The following is a 25,375-nucleotide window of genomic DNA, read 5'->3' as shown; positions in this document are numbered from 1 at the left end:
AAGCAGAATTATTTCTTCTGTGCTTCTGATGGTATTTAAAATAGACAGCTGCTTTATCTGTTTGATTTGTTTTACAGATTTTAGTTAATGTTGCTGTTCGTAACTTTATGCTATTTATATAAATTGCCTTTGTTAAGCTGCTTTGAGGGCTTTAAGTTTGAGGACAGGATGAAAATTCCTTAAATATTTTTTTTTTCATGATATTCAATAATCAGTGTGTTCTGCTATAGGTGGACATCCAGAATCAAAAAAGGATGATGCTCGAGCACAGTTAATGAAAGAAGACCCAGAACTGGCTAAATCTTTCATTAAAACCTTATTTGGTGTTCTCTATGAAGTGTATAGTTCTTCAGCTGGACCTGCTGTTAGACACAAGTGCCTTAGAGCAATTCTTAGGATAATTTATTTTGCTGATGCTGAACTTCTGAAGGATGTGTTGAAAAATCATGCCGTGTCAAGGTAATTTTTAACACACACTTTTATGTAAAGCCTATTCTGAATGATGTTGTGATGGAAGTGATTCTTAAACCTAGCAGTTCATTTTGACTGAAACTAGAGTCTTGGAAGCTGCCACGTAAGATACCTTGTTATCATTTAAGACTTCTGTGTTTGACAGTCGTAACTGTTGGACTGGTTTGCATGTCATGACAACTCATGGTTTGTTTAACCCATGGATTGTTGGGAACGAGTGGGAGCAATCGAGCGTGCTGCTTCAGGCGCTTATTGCTTCTGCTTTATATTAACAAGCTACGATCACCCTGTTCATAGGTTGTTATTGTGATGTCCAAACCTGGACACACTTGTTTGTTTAGGGGTTAAACAATCCAAAGTTAACCATTGGTTTTTGTTGGGTTAACCCTGGGCTGTTTAGGGGTTAAGCAATCCTGAGTGTCTGGGTTTGGATGTCATGGTAACTATCTACAAATGGGGTGGTTGTAGGTTGTTAATTGAAAGCCGAAGTGACAAGCACACCAGAGGCAGCATGCCCATTTGCTCTTGCTAGATTTTGGCAAACTTCTGTTACGTGCCAGCCAGGTCATTATGTTCTCTTAGAAAATATAAGATGCTGACCTTTTAATTAATGAATATTTATTGTTTATTACCTTGAACTGCTTTACAAATTGCATATATAAAATGTATGAGTCTTGATTATTTATTCAGAAGATTTCTATACTGCTTTTCATTTTTTAAAAAAATCCTGAAGTGGTTGACAAGATCAAAACATTATAAAATACCACAAAACCAATCAATAAAACAGCAATAAAAGAAATAAATAGAAGTCATAAACCAGTAAACTCTCATTAAAATAACCTAGTTTAGCTGGCAGTGCTAGCTGTCAGGAAATGCCTGGGCAAACAAATGGTGTCTTAAGGTGTCAGTGGAAACAATCCACATTAGGAGCCCTCCTGATCTCAGTGTGGGGATCATTCTACACAATGGACACCACAATAGAGATGGTTTTCCATGGCCAAACAAACATCGGTAGGCTGTGGTACAGTGAGCAAGGCCTCCCCTCTTAGAATGTAAAGACTGGGGCAGCTTATATAGGAGAAGACTCTCTCTCAGATAACCTGGTCCTGAGCTGTTTTTTTTGGGGGGGGGGATCCCAAATGACTCCTTATTGTATGGCAGATAACTTTATTTATTTATTTATTTATTCATTTCATTTCTATACCGCCCAATAGCCGAAGCTCTCTGGGCGGTTCACAAAAACTAAAACCAAACAACACACAATAAAACAATTTAAAATAAATAGAACATTAAAACCACAATATAACAATACAACCACAATAAAACCTAGCAGCAGTACAGGAGTTTAAAATACAGATTTAAAACAGCAAAGATAAAAATTTAGAAAGCTAAAATGCTAAAATGCCTGGGAAAATAAAAAGGTCTTCACCTCGCGCCGAAAGGAATACAATGTAGGCGCCAGGCGAACCTCACTAGGGAGCTCATTCCAGAGCCGGGGTGCCACAACAGAAAAAGCCCTCCTCCTAGTAGCCACCCGCCTTACTTCCTTCGGCAGGGGCTCACGGAGAAGGGCTGCTGATGAAGATCTTAAGGTCCGGGCAGGCACATATGGGAGGAGGCGATCCTTCAGGTAACCTGGCCCCAAGCCGTTAAGGGCTTTGAATGTTAACACCAGCACTTTGAATCGGGCCCAGAAATGGACTGGCAGCCAGTGCAGCTGGAAAAGTACTGGCGTAATATGAGCTCGCAGGCCAGTCCCTGTTAACAATCTTGCTGCCCTATTTTGGACCAGCTGAAGTTTCCGGACCGTTTTCAAAGGCAGCCCCACGTATAACGCATTGCAGTAATCCAGACGAGAAGTTATCAGAGCATGGATAACTGTAGCAAGGCTATCGCTGTCCAGATAAGGGCGTAGTTGGTATACCAGCCTAAGCTGATAAAAAGTGCTCTAATAACTGTTAGATTGCCTCTTGGAACATACTAGGATTACTTGTAGACCCAGGAGAGAGCTTAGTCAATACATTTGTCAGGCTTCTGTGAAAGGTTCTTGGAAGGAACAAGCTTCTTTACAGGCAGCTCATCCTACTTCCTCCAAGGGGTTGTACTGAGGGCCGCTTCCAACACTCGAGGTTTGGTTGCAGGGCCCTGTTGTCTGTGTGTGGTAGCGAGTTGGTCATGTTACCATGTAATATACAGGACCACCAGTGTCAACATACTTCTGCCCCTTCTTTCTGCACAGTGCCCAGTAATGAACATGTCCTCATTTGTGTGTGCAAAACATACATGGAAATTACTTTAACCTTGTTAAATTGAGCTAATCAAAATGGTTTTAATATTTTTCTGTTGCAGTCATATTGCCTCTATGCTGTCAAGCCAAGACCTTAAGATAGTAGTTGGAGCCCTTCAAATGGCAGAGATCTTAATGCAAAAGTTACCTGATATTTTTAGTGTTTACTTCAGGAGAGAAGGTAATTCTGTTTTTTAAAATTTGTTTTGATTGTGGTCCTTGGCATGGTATAACACTGATGTATCTGATTCAATGGAGTAGTGTAAATTATAGGGAAATAACAGTATGAGATACGGAGCTTCTGAGAACTTCTTCCTTGCATGAATTATAAACAGGATGTTTCACTTATAAGCCTTTACAGTTCAGTTCAGAGACTTCTTGTGCCTGCAAGCAAGTTGTACTTCAGTTACTGTGAAGCTATAGCGCCATTTTAGACAGCCTTGCTGGTACAGATGTGTTGGCTCAGATAAACTTGTAGAATTGGCAGTGGGTGTTCTTCCAAGTTAAGTTAGGAAGACACATGACAGGTTTTCAGCAATTCTAATTTTTAGCACATGTCTGTTTTATTTTTTCACCATTCAGTGGTAGATGTGAATGTGGCAATGAGGAAGTTACTCAGCTGGCAGTAAGGACATCGGTAAATGTGCAAACATAACCTCAAGTCCAGCCAGACACTAAGCCAAATTCTTCTTAGTAGTCTCTGTGCAGTATATGGGTTGTGCACCTGGCCAGAAGAAACTTTTAGACTAGAGTTTTGGCAGAGACCCTGCCCTCACGCTCTCAACACATGCTGAAGAGTCCCACCTTTCCACTCAGCTCCTTTTCTACCACCACAGTGAGAGTGTCTAGGGAATAACTTCTATTTCTCGCATTTTGTCATTATTATCTCTAAGCCAAATGCCATTGTATCTCAGGGTAGTTAACTGTCCCAAAAGAAATACATGTCAGAAGAAGGGCACTTCAATCTGCTTTCCTTGATCAATTTTTGTTAGGAAATTTTACCTCAATGGTTTGTATTGGCTGGGTTCAAAAGCACCTCCAACAGCAATAGACTACTTGGCATATTTTATGTCCTAGGCTTTTTGGTCTTCAGAAAGAATACTGTAAACAATAAGTGGTTGAAATCTGCACACAATCCCCTAGAAGAACAATGTTTTAGGTATACTTCTGTGTAATTCTGCAATGAAAAGTGCACCTGTGGTAGGATTTTTTCCCCAAAGTGTTGGTAGATGTTTGCACTAAAAAGGTATTGCATGCCCATAAGACAATTATAAACCTAACCCTGTTAAAGATGCAATTGCTTGGTTAGTATTTTATGTAATATAACCAGAGTGGTGTCATACATTTGGTTAATTTTAACTTTTAAAAATTGTGTTGACATATTTTTGAAAACGGTACAGCTTTCATTTAAATACAAACAAAAACAGGCAAAATGAAGCCAATTCCTACTAAAGACCAGACTTCCTAAACTATCAGCCAGTTGTAATTCAAATATTTCTAAATCAATAGAAATTAGTCTAGATGTTAATTCTCAGTAGTGTAAAGGGGCTTTCTTCTTTGATGCCCCCAAACTATGGAATGCTCTCCCTCAAGAAATACGATTGGCCCCCGCTCTCTTGTGCCTTTATACCCTTCCTAAAGGCAGTCTTTTCAGCTTAGCCTTTTAAAATGTGTAGTTTTAAATATTTTAATGTTCTTGTTTTTATTGTTGCAGGATTTTATTGTTTTAAATTGTTGTACACAACCTTGATGTTTTTAGCAGATAAGGCAGCATATAAATGTTATCAACAAATACATAAAATAAAAACATTTGGAAAGTGTAATCACTTCTTAAAACTAAGGTGTTGATCCAGTGTCCTGCTGAATCCTCTCTTGCCTCTCCTATATACACTGGTGCAGCAAAAAGATCCCTTCCACTGACTCCTCTCTACTGTAGGCCTCCTTCTGTTTGTGAAGAGCTTCATGCTCTATACTGAATAGTATAGTCATTGTGTTTCAAGGGCTGTATATCTTTGCCACCCAGAAGATTTAAATGTTAACTTCTTTTTTTTTTTTGCAGGTGTGATGCACCAGGTGAAAAATCTAGCAGAGTCAGAGGCTTTGCTGACAAGTCCCCCAAAAGCATGCACTAATGGCTCAGGAACGCTGGGTGCTACTACAACAATAAGCACTGGAACAGCCACCGCTGCTACCAATGCAGCTGCAGACCTAGGCTCTCCAAGCTTACAGCATAGCAGGGAAGACTCTCTGGACCTGAGTCCACAGGGGTGAGTATGCTTCATTGGTTTCTAAATTAAACACCCCTGATTGGGTTGCTGATTAGCCTATTCAAGTTATGAATCCCACATTGGAACACTTTCTTCAGTCTGCATATTAAAATCAGTGGGACAAAGAATTTTATGTTTAAGAAGAAGCAATGTCTATGAGATTGAAAAGGTGTTAACATACTGGGGTATTAGAATTGTTGGTAACAATTTGGAGCTTTCTCCCAAATATAAAAGAATAGGCTGCATTGTCCATTTCCTGCTCACCTTAATCTGTATGGTAGCATGTCAGTAGTTGGCTCTATGTGAATGTACAGCCTTAGTCTAAAGGGGGGATGTCAGTCTTCTAAATAAATTAGAAATAAAAGATACTTGCATTTAAGAACCCTTTGAAGGTATTAAGAAAACTAAACGACAGTATTACATTGCTGTTCTCATTAGGTTAGGAACATTTGAGTTGCTAGTACATGTTCAAATAATAGAATTTCAGTCAAAACCTCATAGTAGATAAAAGGCAAAAGCCAAGTATCAATAGTTAGACAACTTGGAAAATGAATTGCTTGGCTCTAGGTAATCTTTGCTAAAAATCACCATTTTAAACTATTTCACACTGCGTAGATCTTGTGGTGTTGAAATACCTTAGGACTACTTGTGTTTGTAATTTAAAATGAAGTAGCTAATCAGATAGCTTAAAATCCAGATGTCTGTAAAACCAATGTTCAGAGTTTGTTCAAATGCATTATAGCAGTTGTTGGCCCTGATTTTTGTGCGTGTGTGTGTGTGTTAATTTGTTAGCCGATTAAGTGATGTTCTGAAGAGGAAAAGATTGCCAAAACGTGGGCCGCGACGGCCAAAGTATTCACCCCCCAGAGATGATGACAAAGTAGACAATCAAGGTAAGCTTGTGTTCAAATTGGATAACATCTATGGTAAGTCAATTAAATAAATACTAGCCACATTCGCATGGAACAATAAGGCAGGGTTCTCCATAATCCTGGTTTATCATACTGAATGAATATGGCCATAGTGTTGGAAAGCCATGTTACAAATGGGTTGTAAGGTGGGTACAGAGCCACCCCTGCCACACCATGCCCCGTGTTCACACAACCCACCAACCCGGGCTGCAGCTCGGGTAATTATGTAAACAATAGGCATGTGCACAGCGGGGGGGGGGGGGGGGGAGCCATGATTGCCCCCCCCCCCCCCCCCCGGTGATCATCTGAACTGGATTGTTATTGGGAACTATAACTGCTTATATTGTAGCCTTGCATAGTGGAGGAAACCACATATAGATGACAAGTGCTATCAGAATGCAAATGTCAGCAGCTTTCAACTCTGAATGGCAAATCTTAAGACAAGGGATGGGGGAGAAATTCATTAGGTAGATTCACGTTAAAATGCAAACCAATTTCACAGGTCCTAAACCAATCTGGAAACTGAAATGCAGCTATCCCTCAAAATTCAGACTTCTCCAAATTTTGCACTGCAGTTTTTGATTAAAAAATGAGTACGAAAAGGGATGTGTTAGAGCAAGGATGGGGAACATCCAGCCCACAGGCTAAGTTGGCCCACCAGCCCAGCCCAGCCCATCTGGCCGGCATGTGGGGCTCCACCCCCTCAAAAGGATAGGGGCAGGAGAGTGTCAGAGACACAGCTCAGTCCATTTCACTCCTCCGTCAGAAGGGGATTGAACTCGGTCAGTTGTGCTCCTTTCTTGTATTCCCCATGCAGGGAACATGAGGGAGGAGCAAACCAAGCTCCTGCAGAGAGGCAACAATGATCTCCTGCCTCTCTTCGTTACAGAGTTTAATTTCTCCATGCAGAGAGAGGCAGGAGCTGTTGCTTCTGTCTGTGTCTTCATGGAGAAACTCCCCTATGATGTCAGTCTTTGGGAGGGAGGGTCTGTCCCTGATGTCACCTGGCTCCCAGTGGGTGAGCAGGGCAACAAAGCAGCCCCCACAGGCTAAGCTCTTCCTCATCCCTATATTGGAGAAAAGTGTGCTCAAAAAGGAGTATATTGGTGAAAGTAACATTATTTTGTAACGTTACAAATATATGACAGAAAATTGCTTGAAAAATACACATATTCTGCATACAAAAATGCATATATCAGGAGAAATGTGCATAAAATCTGTATAAATATGCATGTGGACTCTAAAATAAATGGCAAAGTGATGTGGAAACGAGATGGAACAAAGTTAAGATTGGAAAAATGTGAAACAGAAACTGACAGATTCATCCTTCCCTACCTAAAACTCTTCATGCTAAATTCTGCTCTTTTTCTCTGGTCTTTTCCAAAAAGCTAAAAGCCCTACAGCTACTCAGTCTCCTAAATCTTCCTTCTTGGCAAGTTTGAATCCGAAAACCTGGGGAAGATTAAGCACACAGTCCAATAGCAACAACATTGAACCAGCGCGTACAGCAGGTGTGAGTGGTCTGGCAAGAGCTGCTTCAAAGGACACAATATCCAACAACAGGTATAATGAAATTTAAATAAACCTTATTGTGCAAAATTCCATTCTGTGAAGCCTACAGTGTGACATATTCTTCTAACGCATATTTGAACGCTATCCATGGCAACTTAGTTTGCCAGGGCAGGGTGGGAGCCAAGAGGTGGGAGAAGAGGATGAAAAACTGTAACTTGGGTCAGAATGTGCCATGCAGTAGTCTGCATGAAGTTTAGATAACCAGAAGCTCTGGGGAATGGAAATACATGTGTGAAAAGCAGAGGGTAAATTCTTCGAATTGTAGTAAAGGCAGGGTAGAAGGATACGAGAACAATATGTGTGACAACAGATTATACTTGCTAGTGGACTGGAGAAAGAACTAAGATACTTAAAGAATTTGCTTTTTCTGGTCTAAGGTGGGATAGCAGGTCTGACTACTATGGGAACAGAAATCTTTGGCCTCTAATCTTTCACTACCTCTGTAATGCTTTGAATCTTGCTTACATTGTAAGTATGAACTCAAGAATTGTACAGGGCAGTTGTGCACAGTTTGCAGATGTTGAGTATTTAACCTTTTAAAATGTACATTTCTTATAGAGAGAAAATTAAGGGTTGGATTAAAGAGCAAGCCCACAAATTTGTGGAGCGTTATTTTAGCTCTGAGAACATGGATGGAAGCAACCCTGCACTAAATGTGTTACAGAGACTTTGCACTGCAACTGAACAACTCAACCTTCAGGTTAGGATATTTCTTTATTTATCACAGAATGAAAGGATAGCTCTTTCAAACAAAAATCAAATAGAATTCATTACTACTTAAAATGTACATATGGACAAGCCTCAAATCTCTTCTGCCTTTAACAAAAATGCTTATTACACCTAGCTTTTAAGCTTCAGAAGGAGATGGGTTTTTTGTTTATGACCAGTGATCTTTAAGTAGTGATTGGGATTTCCCCCCCCCAGTTTGCAGTTCTTCTGACTAGGTGGAGGGATATAGTAGTATGTTGTCACTGTCCGTATGCAAACTCTGTTTCAAATAATCAGTGCCTTAGGATACACTTAAAATTGCACCACTTTTGTTTGTTTGTTTGTTACAAAACCATTAATTTCCTAACTCAAGTAAACCAGTAATCTTCAAATAATTTCACTAAGCACTGCTAACCATATGAAAATTAGAGCACAGTCCTTAGTGTGGGTGTAGTGCCACACACAGAGGGCTCAATAGGTGCTCATGTAAGTTGGGTCAAGAGGAGAGTGGGTAGGATATGGTAGATGTTTATGGATTTTCCATTACTGGTAATGATCTAGCAGGCTGTTTTGTGTGCATCCATGGAAGGAGTGGGGGCAGGTCTCTTCAGAAAAGTATGCCAGGCTCTGCTGTTAGGATGGATCATGCCCCAAATCTTAAAGATTACTGGAATTTTAAAGGTTAAGAAAATGTTTGGATCTACAGTACAGCTGACTAGTCTTTTTTCAAGAGCATCTGTTTTAGATTAACTAAAATGCCTGATAAAAGAAAACTAGGTATTGCACAACCCTAGGAAATAATAGCTGCCCTAATTTAGGCACCTCCAAAATGGCTACACTTATTTCATGGTAGTGGGTAGAATACATCCCAACAAAATCAGTGTAATAAGTAAACCTTTTCTCTTTCTGTCCAGTTAATGTAAGTTTAGGAGAGTTGATAGTCTGTAAAATTCAGACCTTTAACAGAATGTATCTGTGTTTTGTAAAAGGAGAGGGATACTTAATATTCTTATGCAGCTATATATTAAATGGTCCTGCTGTAACTAGTATTCTTAAACATCAACTGATTTAAAATTCATTGGCGCTCATTCATTGATCATAACCTGGTTAGTAAGCAGAGATTAAACCGCATTTTCTTGGTTCAGGTGTAATGGGAAACTATGGCTTAAACAAACCATTCTGGATGTGATGAAATCAGCATGGGAGGGGAAGGGGGATTGCATAGGCAAGGTGCTCATTCTTAGCTTTACCAACCATTATATCTGAAACAACTCATAGAAACCCTATGTTGTGGGGTGGCTTTGTGAGAAAAGTGTCGGCATTCCATTTCAATGTAGTGTGCTGCATGGGTATGTTCTCATTAAGTTACTGTATCTGACTTATGGAAGTCCATCAGAACTGGTTCTTTTGTGCACACTCAAGTTATATCAAAATAATTAAGACTTGGGGGTCAAACTACACCTTACATTCATTGCATAGTTAGTATGCGCAGCCCCAATTCAGATTGGAACCACAGTGCACCAGAAAGGGAGGATTAAACCTCCCCCTCCCCCTTTTACTTCCCAACTCCCCCTCCTCCATCCCCCGGGGTTTAAAAATGAAAAAAAAGTCTCCATTGGTATCAGTGGAGGCTTTATTTCTTTTTTAACCCCTGCAGGGGATGGGGTACACATTTAATCATACCCTCCCTGTGTGTGATGATCCTGATCCAAATTGAGTGTGTACTGAGTTAAAGAAAGAAAAAGATATACCTCATTAACATACTACACAATTAACATAACATGTATTTGACCCTCAGTGACAAGTATAATGTAAAAACCTGGGATATATGTTCCTCTAGATTTCAGAGTTTTCATTTTTAAATACATTGGTTCTTGTTCCATTTGTGGAATAGTTCCTGGACTACTAAGCCTTGTTCTCATACAGAGACTGTTTATTTCAGGTGGATGGTGGAGTTGAGTGCCTTGTAGAAATCCGTAGTATAGTCTCTGAGTCTGATGTCTCTTCATTTGAGATCCAGCATAGTGGGTTTATGAAACAGCTGCTGCTTTACTTGACGTCTAAGAGTGAAAAAGATGCTGTAAGCAGGGATGTCAGATTGAAACGGTTCCTTCATGTGTTTTTCTCTTCTCCTGTAAGTATTCATAGTATTATAGGGATCACTTAATTCTGGTGTGTATTATTTACTCTGTCAAGAGTCTAGGAGAGGTGGTATTAAAGGCATAACTGACCAGCAGCCACGTATAGCTTTTCTCATAGCTTTCCCCAGTGAGAGCTTGGCAGAGAAATTACTAGAACATGCTTTAACATTTTAGCACACATTGAAAAATTGGCGGCTTTAATGGTTTTTTATGTGCAAACTCTTTTTTATGATTCAAAACTACGGTTAAACAGATGTGAATCTGAGTTTTGTCATACTGCTACATTGCTCCTGGTGAAATACTTTCTGCGGTGGGATTGCCCTAAGCATTTAGAATATAGCATGCTATAACACTGCTAGTCAGTTTTTGGTCATAGAGTTACTAAATGACCACTTGGCTGTTTTACTTTTAAATAATAAAACAAAACTTTCAATTCCAGCTTCCTGGAGAAGAACCCCTTGGAAGATTAGAGCCATTAGAAAATGCACCTTTGTTGGCATTGGTCCACAAAATGAATAACTGTCTTAGTCAGATGGAGCAATTTCCAGTTAAAGTCCATGACTTTCCAAGTGGAAATGGAACAGGGAGCAGGTAAGGATTAATGCTCAGGTAAACTTGTTCATTTCAAGAATAATCCTTATACCATAAATTCTGCACAGCTAAAGTGGCGCACCAGGTTGTTTTCTGTCCTGTTTACAGCTCGCCGTGGTCCTAGCAGCTTAAAGTTTTATTTAAATAGTACTTTGCTTCTGTTGATAGTGCTGTATTGCCTCTAAATACTGAGTACGCATTTCTGATACTAAAAACCATGTCTGTAGCCTCAGCATTGTTAATTTAAGTATCTTTAATGGACTTTCATGGAAGTCATGCTTGCTTAACATTTTAATATAGAATTCCAGCTTCTAAATGCTATTTAGCATACAGGGTGAAATCCAACAATACGTGTGGACTGCCACTTCCATCAGCAGCGCAGGTTAATTGGATACCACCCTTGGAGTATGACTACAACTTTCTGTAATGGCAGTATTGGGGACATATTATATGCAGTTCACAGAACCAAAGCTATTTTGACCAGTTATAGCAGGATAGCTTAAGCCAAATCCACAGCTCCCTGCACACCATCCACAATTTGTAATAGCTTCTGAGTGCCGCTGGGCATCTTTGGTTTATGAAAGGGTGTTTTGGGATTTAGAAGTAGTGTAGGGGTTCAAGATTATCTAAATACTGGCTTTAAAAGTGTGGACATTTAATAGTTATGATACTTTTTACTTAGCAATCCTTCAGTCTTTAACTGTTGGTCTGTTGAATGTTTTCCAACAATGGAAGGTAAAACACAGTTGCCTTTTGAAAAAATAGAAGTCTGTTATGTCCTGACAGAAAGCCTAGTAAAATCTCAGTAGTGTACACATTGTATTGCAGATCCAGTATGTTAATCAAGGCAAGTGGTGAAGGCTTAATTTTCTGAGGTGCTGATTTTCGTTGAATGCTGTGTGCTAAGGTCAATAAACACTGGCTGTTCTTGTGTTTTAGAGAAAAGCCCTGTTAGTTTCGATTCATTACATATACAAGATCTCCTTTGCTGCAAGATCAAACCCTGATTGCTCCCAATTTCTCATTGGGTATTATCCCTGGGAGAAAATAATTTTTGAACCATCCCTTGGGTTGTGGGAGTAGATGTGAAGGTACAATATTGAAAGCTGGCCTGCCAGAGTTCTGACTAGTTTGCCCCATGTCCTGCAAGAGAAAAATGCTATATAGGACTGCTGGCTGGGAGTATTTTTTCTTGAGAATATTATTGTACATTACCCAACCAGTATACACTCCTATAAATTTACCTTTGAATCAAAGTCCTTTTATTGGCTGGTATTGTTTCCAAATGAATCTTATTTCAGCTGATCTGTAAAACTCTGTATTCAATATGAGGAAACACAAAGGCCTCTCATTTAAATCTCACACCAAAAAACTGGAATGAGAGAGTCACTGAAAACCTAGTCCAAATGCTTCTAACCTTTCTCCCCTCAAGAGTGTCACTGTAGTTGTGTAATAAAGCAAGCTTGTATCTTATCCTTCTGAATACTTAAAATCAATGTTGCTGTTGGTATCTGACATGAATAAGTATTTGTAGCCTGACAGGCAGAACCACCATTTTTGTTGTTGTAATATTTACTATTGTATGCACTGCCATTCCTTCGAGTACTTCAGCAAGCAAAAATGTGCAGCAATAACTTGAGAAATGCTTGTTTTCAAATAAGTTGTGAGTACCAGTTGATCTTTTATCATCTGTCCTTCCACTGCATCTGTAGAACTGTGAGGCAGTGGAAGACGTGTTGCTTTCACACTACTTTGATGGGAAATGTTGTGAATATGATTACTGCAGAACTAGACCTTTTCTATAACTTGAACCAAAAAAAGCAACCTAAGCTGTTACAATAGTAACAAATTGGTGTACATGAACATCTAGGACCATATCCAATGGGGCTGCTGTGCTTACACAATTGACGTAATGCTAGCATAAGTAGCATGACCCTTTAATGGCTGAAGAGTGGGGTAAAAATGCTGTAAATAAATAAGTGACCTGTAGGACAATGCCAATAGCATAAGCTGGCACAACAGGTTTTCCAAGAAACCTATTGTGTCAGCTTACGCTATTGGCATTGTGCTAAAGATCGCTTCTGCTAGTGCTGTATCAACTGTGTAAGTGCAAGGCCCCCCTGGATACCGCTCCTAGAGTGAAGCAACAGCCAAAAATCTAATTACCTTCAGTAATGCCCTGTAGTGCAAGCCTTTGCATGTTTACTCAGAAGCAAGCCCTACTGTGTTCAGTGGAACTTATCCCAGGTAAGTGTGCATAGGGTTACTGCCTTGTGTCAACTAAACTGGCCTGAGCAGCACCTTCTGTAAGAGTTCTGATTTGGTTTCAATCTGTGACATTAGGTGGTGGCATGAAGTCTCTAAGTCAGAAAACCAAGCTGAAGTGCATGCAGTCTTAACAAATTTTAATATGTTCAGCTAATGCAAAAGAGAGAAACTATTTTAATTACTGTAATGTATTGATTATATACAACTGAAAATAGAATAACTGTAGCAACGTTTTTCATAAATTATCTTGAGTTTTTCTCTTAACAGAGGATCCCAAGCTTTAAAATTTTTCAACACTCATCAGCTGAAATGCCAGTTGCAAAGACATCCAGACTGTGCTAATGTGAAACAGTGGAAAGGTGGACCTGTGAAGATAGATCCCCTGGCACTGGTACAAGCCATTGAAAGATACCTTGTAGTTAGAGGTACATTTTCTTTGTTAATCAGTCACTGGAAATGTGCCATGATAACTTGGTGTGTGCATTATTGGTACATGACTCGTGCTGTACCGCATCTAAATTTTATGAAGCACTTAATTAGAAAGAAGCTTTATATGCAACATAATTTAACATTTAAAGCTTTTTAGTAACCTAATTTCTCAAAATTCAATAAACATTGCATAGAATTTCAGTTTATTGAAATCCTCTGCAAATCTCCTAGTGTGATAGCTCCCCATTCTAATGTAGAAGCACCAGAGAAAAGTGAGCTGAAAACAGTGACTGGGGGTGCACGACACAACAACCCATCTTGGGTGACAAGCCACGGTGGGTTGTTGTGTCATGTGAACCCAGACCAGTTCCTTCAGGGTGGCTTGTGCGTGGGCAGCAAGCCACCCTACCAACCCATGGCTTTTTTAGGAGGAGTTGTACCCATGATGGGTTGGTGTGTTGTCCAGTCATGGCACTTCCAACCCATTATGGGTTGCAGGCATTGGTGAGCGACCTGCTTGCAAAGAGCAGCAGAAATATCTGCTCCTCTTGCTGAGCGATCTTGCTCATGTCACAGTGACAGTCCCTCCACTGGTGCCCATGCATCACTCGTTTGGAGGGGCTGTCACTCGTTTGGCAACTCCCCCCTTTTTTTTAGACCTGACATTTGTGTAACACTGGTCTCATATATATATATATATATATATATATATATATATATATATTACACACACACACACACACGTGCTCTGGGAATGTGCGCAAATGTCTTTGTAATTTTTTTTAGCTTTATTTTTGGGTCGTTTTTTCACAATTGCAGAGGTGCGCAATTGCAGCTGTCGAACTATATATAGCCTTGCCTTGTCTATTGCCTTGTATGTTTCAGCTGTCAAAGGGAATAAAGTACTAGGAAACAAACAAGGTAATTGACAAGATGGGGCTGCATATATGCTAGTTTTGACAGCTGTCAGGTTGGGGGGGAAAGGGGACCAGATTGACCTCTTAGCAAAGTTATCCTTAAGATTTAAAGTGTGGGATTTGCTCTTGGGAGTCCCCTCCTTCCATTCCACCCCATTTTCAGAGCTCCCATTTGCAGTAAAAGGGGAGCTGAAAAAATAATCTGAACATGAACAAGGGCGCTATCACAGCAGGGAAGGGGGCATGGCAGCAGATAACATGGGTTCCACCACCAAGTCTTGTGTGATATGTGCTGGGGGTGGCTGGGGGACCGAAGGAGAAGGACTGGGAGAACAACCCACGATAAGCCCAATCGTTTGTCAGACACACCGTGGGTTGTTCCAACAACAACCTACACCGCATAGCTTATTTCATGAGGTGGGTTGTCGTGTCGTGAAAGCTCACCCAGTGACTATTCTGCCCATCCCAAATGGTCTCTCTGGCTCAGTTTTGTTCCTTGTTGAAGTAGAGTTGTTGTGTGTCTTGGTATATAAGCAGCAGGTACACATTACCAGCCCACCTGGATAAATAGTACATGCAAAGATCCCACATGTTAAGTCTCCTTATACCAAGAACTAGAGGATGATCTTGAAAGGTATTGAGTCTGGAGGCTGGCAGGCTACCAAATGTGTCATCCAAATCTCCATGGACTGCTGCCAAGCACATTGCCATAGATGCTGTTCATCTATGTTCTTCCTCTGGGGCTAGTAAAGGGGAGCAGCAGATGGTATCACTGGTTGTTCACACATAGGAAGTTGCTGCTCCCTACCCTCTATTTCTACATAACCATCGTAATTATCTCATCCCCTTCCTCTTTACCCCCAAGATGTTCAACTCACGAAATATCAGTGCATATATGGGAACAGTTCCCTCTTTCAAGTGTTTTTCTAGCAGTGGGAAACCCATTGGTCTGTTTCAGCCCATATCTAAGTTGAAAGCAAGGGGGAATAGATGCTTAGGGTGTTTAGAGAGGTAGAGAGAAGCTGGTGTAGTGGTTGGGCTTATTACAATTCTCCAGAAACCAAATTGTTCTTGGAGTACTCATTGGCCCCATTTGAATGTAATGCTAAACTATGGCTTAGCATTACATGAACAAGCCTCGGGCTCATGCACTCCCCCTCCCGTCTCTTTCTCTGGTGGAGGGGAAAAATAATACTCAGGGTTTTGACTTAAATGGAAGTGTAATGGGCACAGAGTACTTATTTGCCACATGCTTACTCTGTAATTCTGTACAGAGGTTATCATTAATGCTGCATATTTGGCAAGTTGTACTTTGGTAGGACCCATTTTAAAATTGTTCTTAGATACTGACTTTTTCTGCCTGGAAATACAATAACATGAGATATGTTTTTGGAGCCCCTGTAAATATTTTTAAAGCATTCCTTATTCTGAAGGTCTGGTTACAGTACTTGTTCTGTTGTCTGTTTTAGGTTATGGCAGAGTGAGAGAAGACGATGAAGATAGTGATGATGATGGATCAGATGAGGAAATTGATGAATCTCTGGTAAGGTGCTGTTTAGTATTGATCTCTGAATTGAACTTCCAAAGGTTGTGTTTAAACTTTGGTCCTCTCCTTCTTTGCATAGGCTGCTCAGTTCTTAAATTCAGGGAATGTGAGGCACAGGCTTCAGTTCTACATTGGAGATCATCTCCTGCCATATAACATGACAGTGTATCAAGCGGTTAGACAGTTCAGTTTGCAAGCTGAAGAGGAAAGGGAGTCTACAGATGATGAAAGCAACCCATTAGGAAGAGCTGGCATATGGACAAAGACTCATACCATTTGGTAAGTCAGAAGAAGAACAGTCATTGCGGTCATTTAAGTGTTATTAAGTGATATTGGTGTTTAAGCCTTCTGAGCGTAAACCTCCTTTTTATGGTTGTTGTTTAAACTACTCCTCAAGACAGAATACATTAATGCCCACCTCTATCATATAAATGCTACTTAGCTTTCTGAATGATTAACCTGGTGATTAAAAACCTGGAAATTAAGAATGTTTTCCAGACAGTAGGGAGAGACTTCAGTTTCAAAATCTGCAGTAACTGTATGTGTTGATTCCAAATAAAGGGAAGCTGGTTTTTATTAGTCTTTATTCTTTGGCCACTAAGAGGCTGAATGTAGTGGGCACTCACATTTCATGCATTTTGGTGTTTATTGAATCACTCATTATTATACAATGTATATCTGCTGGTGAATGACAATCAGGAGACCACTTTGGGCTTTTCAAAAAATAATGTGCTTGGACAGTAAGACTATGTGCATTCCAGAGGGGTTCTATTTTTCCTGCATCTAATTTCCCTCTTTCTGACCTTTGTTTTTAAAAAACAAGATACTTTCCCTCCACGTTTGTCACAAGAGAAGCAGAAATCAGGCTGGAAAGTATATCTCATCTCTGACTGGAGCTCCTATTTTCAAGTAAATACGGGGTCTCCCTGATGATTTGTTCACTTCTCATTATGTTGAGGAAAGCAGTGGAGTGACCATGTAGGCCTGCTCCTAATACCACCTTGAATACTATTCTGAGGGCAAAGTGCTGTCTGAACCAGACCCTAAAGGATGAAATATCATATGTAGGAGATTTTGACCTTTGAATTTTTTTATTTTATTTATTATATTCTTGTTCCCCTCCACCAGCTTCCAGGTCAAAATTGGCACCCCTGCTGCTGTTTGTTGGTGGTGTGTATGTATGTGTAGAATCTAGGTACTAGTTCGTCACCCTACATGGAACTTGGATAATTTTGCTCTGGAAGGCATAGCACAAAGAGTAAGGGTTAACCTTTCCCCCCCACTGCTCTGAACTGGCAACCACCCACAGTTGCATTCTGTGTTGGGAGATGTTGGGAATTGTGGATCTTGTGTGTAATGTGTTGTTTGGTCTGAACTCTGGCACTACAAGTTATGCTTTTAATATTCTGAGTTTACAGGTATATGTTTTGTTGTGCATTGACAGTCCCTTTCATTTGTATTCAAATCTGTCACAAGGTTAAACTACTGCTCCTGTAGTAGATTCCAGTGTCGGGTCAATCAGTTACAGCAAGATATTTATTTTTAGGTACAAGCCAGTGCGAGAAGATGAAGATAGTAATAAAGATTGTGTTGGTGGTAAAAGAGGAAGGGCACAAACTGCTCCTACAAAAACATCCCCTAGAAATGCAAAAAAGCATGATGAATTGTGGCATGGTAAGCATTTTGGTAATCTACTAGCATAGAGCAAAGGTTACATAACTTTTGAAGCATACTACTTGATTTACAGTTTAATTGACATCTCTCTGAACTAGCATTATGTAGAATTAATAAAATGAAAAGGCCTTAGATCATGTCTCCTCTGATCAATAGAATCTTTCCCTTTTTTAGATGGTGTATGTCCATTGGTCTCAAATCCTTTGGAAGTTTATCTTATATCTTCACCGCCTGAAAACATAACTTTTGAAGATCCTTCATTAGACGTTGTCATTCTTTTGAGAGTTTTACATGCTATCAGTCGTTACTGGTATTACCTGTATGACGTGAGTATGCTTATTGCTGCATTAGAAACTTCTCTGATCCTTTTGATTGGCTTTCTTTGCTTAAGAACCTCCAATGGAGACAGGATGAATTATGATCTACTTCAAACACATTTTACTTTTACTTGTCCATTAAAGTTCAGTGATGGAATGTAACTTGGTGTTTGAGACTATTTATCCTTGGAAGTAGTATTGTCCTTTATAAACTCAGCTTGGTCATAAATAGTAGTGAAGAGTACTAATACAGAAAATTAACAATGGCCCTGGGTGTTGTACTACTTAGTTATCCAGTGATGCAGAAATTGAAGTATAAACACTGTTCCAAATGTTGGACATTATTTGATTTAATACCATAGGCTGACATGTCTATCTTGTGATCTTAAGCCCTGTTAGATCAGAGTAAAGGACCATCTGTTCTAGTATCTTGTTTCCAACAGTGATCAGCCTGATGCTTTCAGGAAGCCCTGAAGCAGAGGGCAAGGCATTAGCCTTCCCTAGTCACTTACCTTAAGCAACTGATATTCAAAAGTATACTGCTTCTCAATGTGGAGGTTCTATTTAGCTATCATAGGTGATGGATCTTTCAGCAGCTATTAATTATCCGTGAAAGGATCTTATTACACTATTCAGTGTTTACTAATCTGCTGCTGTTATAGTAATTATACCTAAGCTTCATTTCCATGAACCAAAAGGAAATCCATCTATATTTCGTACTTGCTGACTTTTGTTAACCTTTCATTGCTCCTTCAGGCTAGTGTTTTAGAAGCTGTAATATAAAATGAAAGGGCAGGCACCAAGAAAAGTGTCTGGAGGTAGATTGGTGCCCATGGGCATCGCATTGCTTACCCCTGATCTACATAATGTTGCTGTATTCCTCAGGGTGACAACTTCAATGTAGTGTCTGGCATCCCAGCTGAAAATGTGTTTCCAGGCAGTTGAGCTCATGCAACATTGATTGAAGTGATACTCAGATGTATGGCCTCCCCATCTCCTCCATGCAGCATACATGCTTATGTCCACATTCATTATCTACATATACAGTCAGACTATTGATCTACCTAGCCTAATACTATCTACTCTATCAGCAGCTTTCCAAGGACATGAGCAGGGATCTTCCCTCCCCTTTCCTTCCCAGCATTAATCATAGTTTCACATTGGTGCACATATAATGCAAACCATGGTTCCCTCATAACTGTTTGCAAACCCATGGTTTCACCGTTGACTTGTGAAAGGACCATAGTTCAGGTTGGTCATGGTTTTGTAGCAGCTTCATACTACATGTGCATTATGGTTAATGCTGGGAAGAGGGGAAAATTAATCCAAAGGGGAGGAGGGAGGCTGGAGGAGTATGCATTCCCTTGGCTAGTTCTTGATTTTGCAAACTGTTATTTGCAGAGAGCCAGTATTAAGTCTGGAGGGTGTGTTGCATTCCAGCTTTACTATATCGTTCCTGTGTTATGTGGAAAATGATAAAGGTCTTGATAGTAGTTACATTCTTCTAAATTGAAACAACTTGCTTTTTGATATTGTAGAATGCAAGCTGTAAAGAGATTATTCCAACTTCAGAATTTATCAACAGTAAACTAACAGCAAAAGCTAACAGACAGCTTCAAGATCCTTTGGTGATAATGACAGGAAACATACCAACATGGCTGACGGAGCTTGGAAAATCATGGTATGGAATTTGACTAGACTCTAAACCATTGTAGCGCTGTGTACATTTTGGTAGGCAATTCCTTCTTGCTTTAAGGCTCCAGTTTTATAAAGGAATGAAAGGGTGGGAGAGATAATGCAGAAATCTGAAGTTTCATATTGAAGGCGTAAGATGGAAAGCATTACAAAGCATATAGGACTGCATGATCTAAAGCAAAGGTAACTTTTAAGAAGCATCTCAACTTTAGACATGAATATATATTTCAGGATACTTAAATGTCTCTGGTTTTAAAAAAATGAGGTAAGGCTGCCGTAAGCTTTTGCCTGTGCAGTGCTTTGTTCAAGCTTAAGGACGCTTGGATAGAGCCAACTTTATAGGGTCTTTGTTGCAAAAAGAAGGTATTCTTAACAAATGTCAAGGACTAAAGAATGCTGAAGTTGGTGATCCAGTTTTCCAAAGAAATGGGGTTAAGTTGCACACGTGTGTGGATGTGCGCGCACACACTGGTCAGGTCTGCAGCTTGGTGTTATTAGAGGTTGCTCTCCAGATGAATGTCCAAGTAGCATCTGTATTACAAGATGCCTTTAATCAGCTGTGGTGCTATGCCAGCTGTGGCATATATGACATGGCCTCCAATATTCATGCCCTGGTTTCTCCTGGTTAAATTATGGTAATGCACTTTACAGGAGGCTGCCATGAGCAAAGCTTTCAACTTCGTGATTTCAGCTATTGTTGTCACATTAAGCCTTGCTTAACTTCGAAGTAATTAACTTCCTGTTTAATACTGATCTCTCTTTCTTACAGTCCCTTTTTCTTTCCGTTTGATACACGGCAAATGCTGTTTTATGTAACTGCCTTTGACCGGGACCGAGCCATGCAGAGACTGCTGGACACCAATCCAGAAATCAACCAGTCAGATTCTCAGGATAGCAGAGTGGCACCACGACTGGATAGGAAGAAGGTAAATATTGGCTGTGGGGAGGGGGCAGGTGGCCTCACTTAGAGCACAATTCTATGGGTTGTGCATAGAGATGTGAAGGCCTAGAAAAAACACTGGAAAAATTCAGAAAAAAAATCCCCCCCCCCGGTTTTTCCCCCCCCCATGGAATGTTTTTGTTTTTTTCTCAAAAAATTGAACAGCTTTGGATTATGAAATATTTCCTTTTAGAATTTAAGACTGAGGCATTTATATATTGTTACCCAGCCTTTACTCCCCCCAAAATGATTTCTAAAAACTATGTAATAATAAAACCTTTATAGAAAGACTAAGGGGCCGTGGTGGCTTAGTGGTTAAGACACTGAACTGCAGACCAGAAGGTCAGCGGGACAGCAGTTCGAGACCTGAGTGCTGCGTGATGGAGTGAGCTCCCGTCTTCAGTCCCAGCTTCTGCCGACCTAGCAGTTCGAAAGCAAGAAATTGCAAGTAGATAAATAGGTACTGCTTTGGCGGGAAAGGTAACAGCGTTCCATGCACCTCGATGTTCAGTCATGCCGGCCACATGACCACGGAAGCGTCTTCGGACAGCGCTGGCTCTTCGGCTTAGAAATGGAGATGAGCACCGCACCCTAGAGTCGGACACGACTGGTTGGGGACACCTTTACCTTTTTACCTTTAGAAAGACTAGAGATGCAAAATGTCTGGAAATAATGAAGCCGTGGAGAAAAATAGTTTTTTAATCCACTCTGTAAGATTTGCAACATAGCTATTCCTTTCATTCCTTATTAAAATTATTAATCTAAAGTATATTTTGCTTATAGACATTTATGCTCAGTTTCCTAACGTGAGTAGAGTCACCATTGTGCATTCTTGATAATAATGTGCATTCTTGACAGCTTGGGGTATTCATTCATTCATTCATTCTTTTCATTTCTATACCACCCAGTAGCCAAAGCTCTCTGGGCGGTTCACAAAAATTAAAACCAAGGAGCACACAATAAAACAATATAAAATATATAAAACATTAAAACCGTAGTATAACAATACAACCAGACTAAAACCAGAATAAAACCTAGCAGCAGTGCAGTAATTTAAAATACAGATTTAAAACAGCAAAGCTAAAAGTCTAGAAAGCTAAAATGCTAAAATTCCTGGGAAATAAAAAAGGTCTTCACCTGGCGCCAGAAAGAATACAATGTAGGTGCCAGGCAAACCTCACTAGGGAGCTCATTCCACAGCCAGAGTGCCACAGCACAAAAGGCCCTCCTCCTAGTAGCCACCCGCCTCACTTCCTTTGGCAGGGGCTCACGGAGGAGGGCCGCTGATGATGATCTTAAGGTCCGGGCAGGCACATATGGGAGGAGGCAGTCCTTCAAATAACCTGTCCCCAAGCTGTTAAGGGCTTTTGATGTTAATACCAGCACTCTGAATCGGGCCCGGAAAGGGACTGGCAGCTAGTGCAGCTGGAAAAGTAATGGCATAATATGAGCTCGTTGGCCAGTCCCTGTTAACAATCTTGCTGCCCTATTTTGGACCAGCTGAAGTTTCCAGACCATTTTTAAAGGCAGCCCCACCTATAACACATTGCAGTAATCCAGACGAGAAGTTATCGGAGTATGGATAACTGTAGCTAGGCTATCTCTGTCCAGATAAGGGCGTAGTTAGTATACCAGCTAAGCTGATAAAAAGTGCTCCGTGCCACTGAGTTCACCTGTGCCTCAAGTGACAGTTCTGGACCCAAGAGCACCCCCAAACTACGAACGTGATCCTTTAGGGAGAGTGCAACCCCCTCCAGAACGGGTAGAATGTCACCTAGCTGGGCAGACGAACCACCCACTAACAGTAGCCCCGTCTTGTCTGGATTGAGTTTCAGTTTATTGGCCCTCATCCAGTCCATTACTGTGCCCAGGCACTGATTCAGAACAGCCACTGCCTCACCTGGTTTTGATGAGAAAGAGAGGTAGAGCTGGATGTCATCTGCACATTGATGGCTCCTCAGCCCACACCTCTGGGTAACCTCCCCCAGCGGTTTCATATAGATGTTAAACAGCATGCTCAAATGCAGCTTTTTTGCCCCTGCGGTGCTACCAAAGTTTGGCAGTGTTATGATGCTGATTTTGGCAGCAGGGTGACAGATGCGGGGCCCCAGTGGGCCCCCAGACCCTCCAGAGTCGCCCACCTCTTCTTTAGGGAAATACATTAATACCTCATATAAGTACTTGTTGTTGTTCAGTCGTTAAGTCGTGTCGGACTCTTTGTGACCTCATGGACCATAGCATGCCAGGCCTTCCTGTCCTCCGCTCTCTCCCGGAGTGTGCTCAAGTCCATATTCATTGCATTGGTGATGCTGTCTAGCCATCTCATCCTCTGCCGTCCCCTTCTCCTTTTGCCTTCAATCTTTCCCAGCATCAGGGTCTTTTCCAGTGACTTCTCTCTTCGCATTAGAGAGAGAATATGGCCAAAATATGGCAAATATGGCCAAAATATTTGCGCTTCAGCTTCAGTATCTGTCCTTCCAATAAGCAGTCAGGGTTGACTTCCTTTAGGATTGACTGATTTGACCTCCTTGCAGTCCAGGGGACTCGTAAGAGTCTTCTCCAGCACCACAGTTCGAAAGCATCAATTCTTCGGCGCTCAGCCTTCCTTATAGTCCAGCTCTCACAGCCATACATTACTACTGGGAAAACCATTGCTTTGATTATACAGCCCTTTGTCAGCAAGGTGATGTCTCTGCTTCTTACTATGCTTCTAAGTTTGCCATAGCTTTCCTCCCAAGGAGCAAGCTTCTTTTAATTTCATGGCTACAGTCACCGTCTGCGGTGATCTTAAAATCTGTCATTGCTTCCATTTCTTCCCCTTCTATATGCCAGGAAGTGATGGGGCCAGATGCCATGATCTTAGTTTTTTTAATGCTGAGTTTCAAACCAGTTTTTGCACTTTCCTCTTTCACCCTCAACAAGAGACTCTTTAGATCCTCTTCATTTTCTGCCATTAGGGTGGTATCGTCTGCGTATCTGAGGGTGTTGATAATTCTTCCGGCAGTCTTAATTCCGACCTGTGATTCATCCAACCCGGCGTTTCTCATGATGTACTCTGCATATAAGTTAAATAAGCAGGGCGACAATATGCAACCTTGTCGTACTCCTTTCCCAATTTTGAACCAGTACTACACTATCTCAAATTCTCTCTAATGTAATTATATTGAGTAGTAATTAACTAATTGGACTTGTGCTGCTGTCTGTGGCCATTGCTTTCAATACTATAATTGGGTTGTGGAGACTGAAAAAATAATTCATAGTTTTCTTTGATACACAGCGCACTGTGAACAGAGAGGAACTATTGAAACAAGCTGAATCGGTGATGCAAGATCTAGGCAGTTCAAGAGCTATGCTGGAAATCCAGTATGAGAATGAAGTAAGTAATTGCTGTGGCTGACCTTATCTGCATGTACTGGTAATGGTTTATCTTTGAGTTCCAAGAATGTTAAGAATGTAGGACTGTTGCCCTACCCTGATAGGGCAGAATATGGTGCCAGATGCTTTCTGGAAGGATTGTTTGTAATTTGCACCTCATTCTTTTGGGGCATGTTGTCAACTTTTATAACATACTGCAAAGTAATTAATTCCCAAGAACCACTGCTTTCAAAGTATGATCTAAAAAGACATCTGGTTAGGGGTGCACGGTGGCATCTTAGTACTGTCACACTACAGTTTGTAGTACTCTGAAAATAAAAACATGGGGTATGGATTCCTTTTCCTTCTTTTTGGCATGTAATAAACAATATTTTTTCCATTGCAGTGCATACACTGCTATTTTTCTACTCCTGCTCCTTCTTTCAAAGCATTACTCCTGGGTCCTCTACAGCAAGGATGGGCAGAAAATAGATCTCCAGATGTGCTGAACTTTAACTCCCAGCATTCCTGACCATTGGCCATACTGGCAGGGGCTTCTGGGAGTTGAAGTCCCAAACATCAGGAGATCTAACTGCTGCCTACCCCGCTCTACAACAGTATACATAAGATTTTTTTCTGTCATGTAATTCTTTTACGTTCAGAAGTAAAGAATTTGGCTGAAGAATACTGATTTAATTTAAATAAACAGCATCTGTTGTGTCTCTTCCAGTTAAAAAAATTACTTAATTAGTGTTCCTGGATTTTTCTTATTAATATTTTCTGTTGCAGAAAATATCTGTAGATGTTTTGCAGAGTGCATACCTAAGCTTTAAAATTTTAAGTTGTCATTCTTTTCTTAAAAGGTTGGCACAGGTTTAGGACCTACACTGGAGTTTTATGCACTTGTATCTCAGGAACTACAGAGAGCAGACTTGGGCCTATGGAGGGGTGAAGAAGTTACTCTTGCCAATCCTAAAGGTAACTAAGGGAGCAATCACGGGGGGCAGGAGGAGTGAAGTGGTGGATTTCCCACCACTTCTAAAGCCCAGGCAGCTCCTGCAGGCCAAGGCAAGGGGTGGAGGTTGGAGGTCTTTACCGAGGTTTGTAGCCTGGTGCAACCAATGGAGACAAAATTAGTTATGCCAGCTCCCTTTGGGGAAACCTCTGATCCTCCACCCCCTCCAGAACACCCTGGTGGGAATACCACCAGTGGTAGTTTTACACCCATGGAGCTGTCTGCAGGACATGCCCCAGCAGCAGCAGCAGAGCTTCTCTCTGTTGGTGAGG

General features: G+C 40.8%; 1 protein-coding gene across 4 annotated transcripts in view; it reads left to right on the top strand.

Annotated features, from left to right (window-relative positions):
• Window positions 1-25,375, top strand: part of TRIP12 (thyroid hormone receptor interactor 12) — a 121,666-nt gene that overhangs the window by 82,984 nt on the left and 13,307 nt on the right. For 3 of the 4 annotated variants that reach the window (XM_084847167.1, XM_084847164.1, XM_084847165.1), the window contains 17 exons: window positions 231-459; window positions 2,821-2,939; window positions 4,818-5,025; window positions 5,818-5,918; window positions 7,325-7,499; window positions 8,067-8,208; window positions 10,159-10,350; window positions 10,797-10,948; window positions 13,469-13,641; window positions 16,032-16,105; window positions 16,188-16,387; window positions 17,655-17,782; window positions 17,957-18,108; window positions 19,638-19,780; window positions 20,564-20,720; window positions 24,012-24,110; window positions 24,952-25,066. In XM_084847167.1, the coding sequence (XP_084703293.1) occupies window positions 231-459; window positions 2,821-2,939; window positions 4,818-5,025; window positions 5,818-5,918; window positions 7,325-7,499; window positions 8,067-8,208; window positions 10,159-10,350; window positions 10,797-10,948; window positions 13,469-13,641; window positions 16,032-16,105; window positions 16,188-16,387; window positions 17,655-17,782; window positions 17,957-18,108; window positions 19,638-19,780; window positions 20,564-20,720; window positions 24,012-24,110; window positions 24,952-25,066 (2,559 nt within the window). The remainder of the gene's footprint in view (window positions 1-230; window positions 460-2,820; window positions 2,940-4,817; window positions 5,026-5,817; window positions 5,919-7,324; window positions 7,500-8,066; window positions 8,209-10,158; window positions 10,351-10,796; window positions 10,949-13,468; window positions 13,642-16,031; window positions 16,106-16,187; window positions 16,388-17,654; window positions 17,783-17,956; window positions 18,109-19,637; window positions 19,781-20,563; window positions 20,721-24,011; window positions 24,111-24,951; window positions 25,067-25,375) is intronic. The other variant, XM_084847166.1, reaches the window with a different exon arrangement.

The sequence above is a fragment of the Heloderma suspectum genome, chromosome 3 (assembly GCF_057233095.1).
Source record: "Heloderma suspectum isolate Gila_16-S chromosome 3, 16-S_ref, whole genome shotgun sequence".
Classification (NCBI taxonomy): Eukaryota; Metazoa; Chordata; class Lepidosauria; order Squamata; family Helodermatidae; genus Heloderma; species Heloderma suspectum.
Note: the sequence above shows the minus strand (reverse complement) of the source record. Positions and strands in the feature narration are given on the sequence as shown.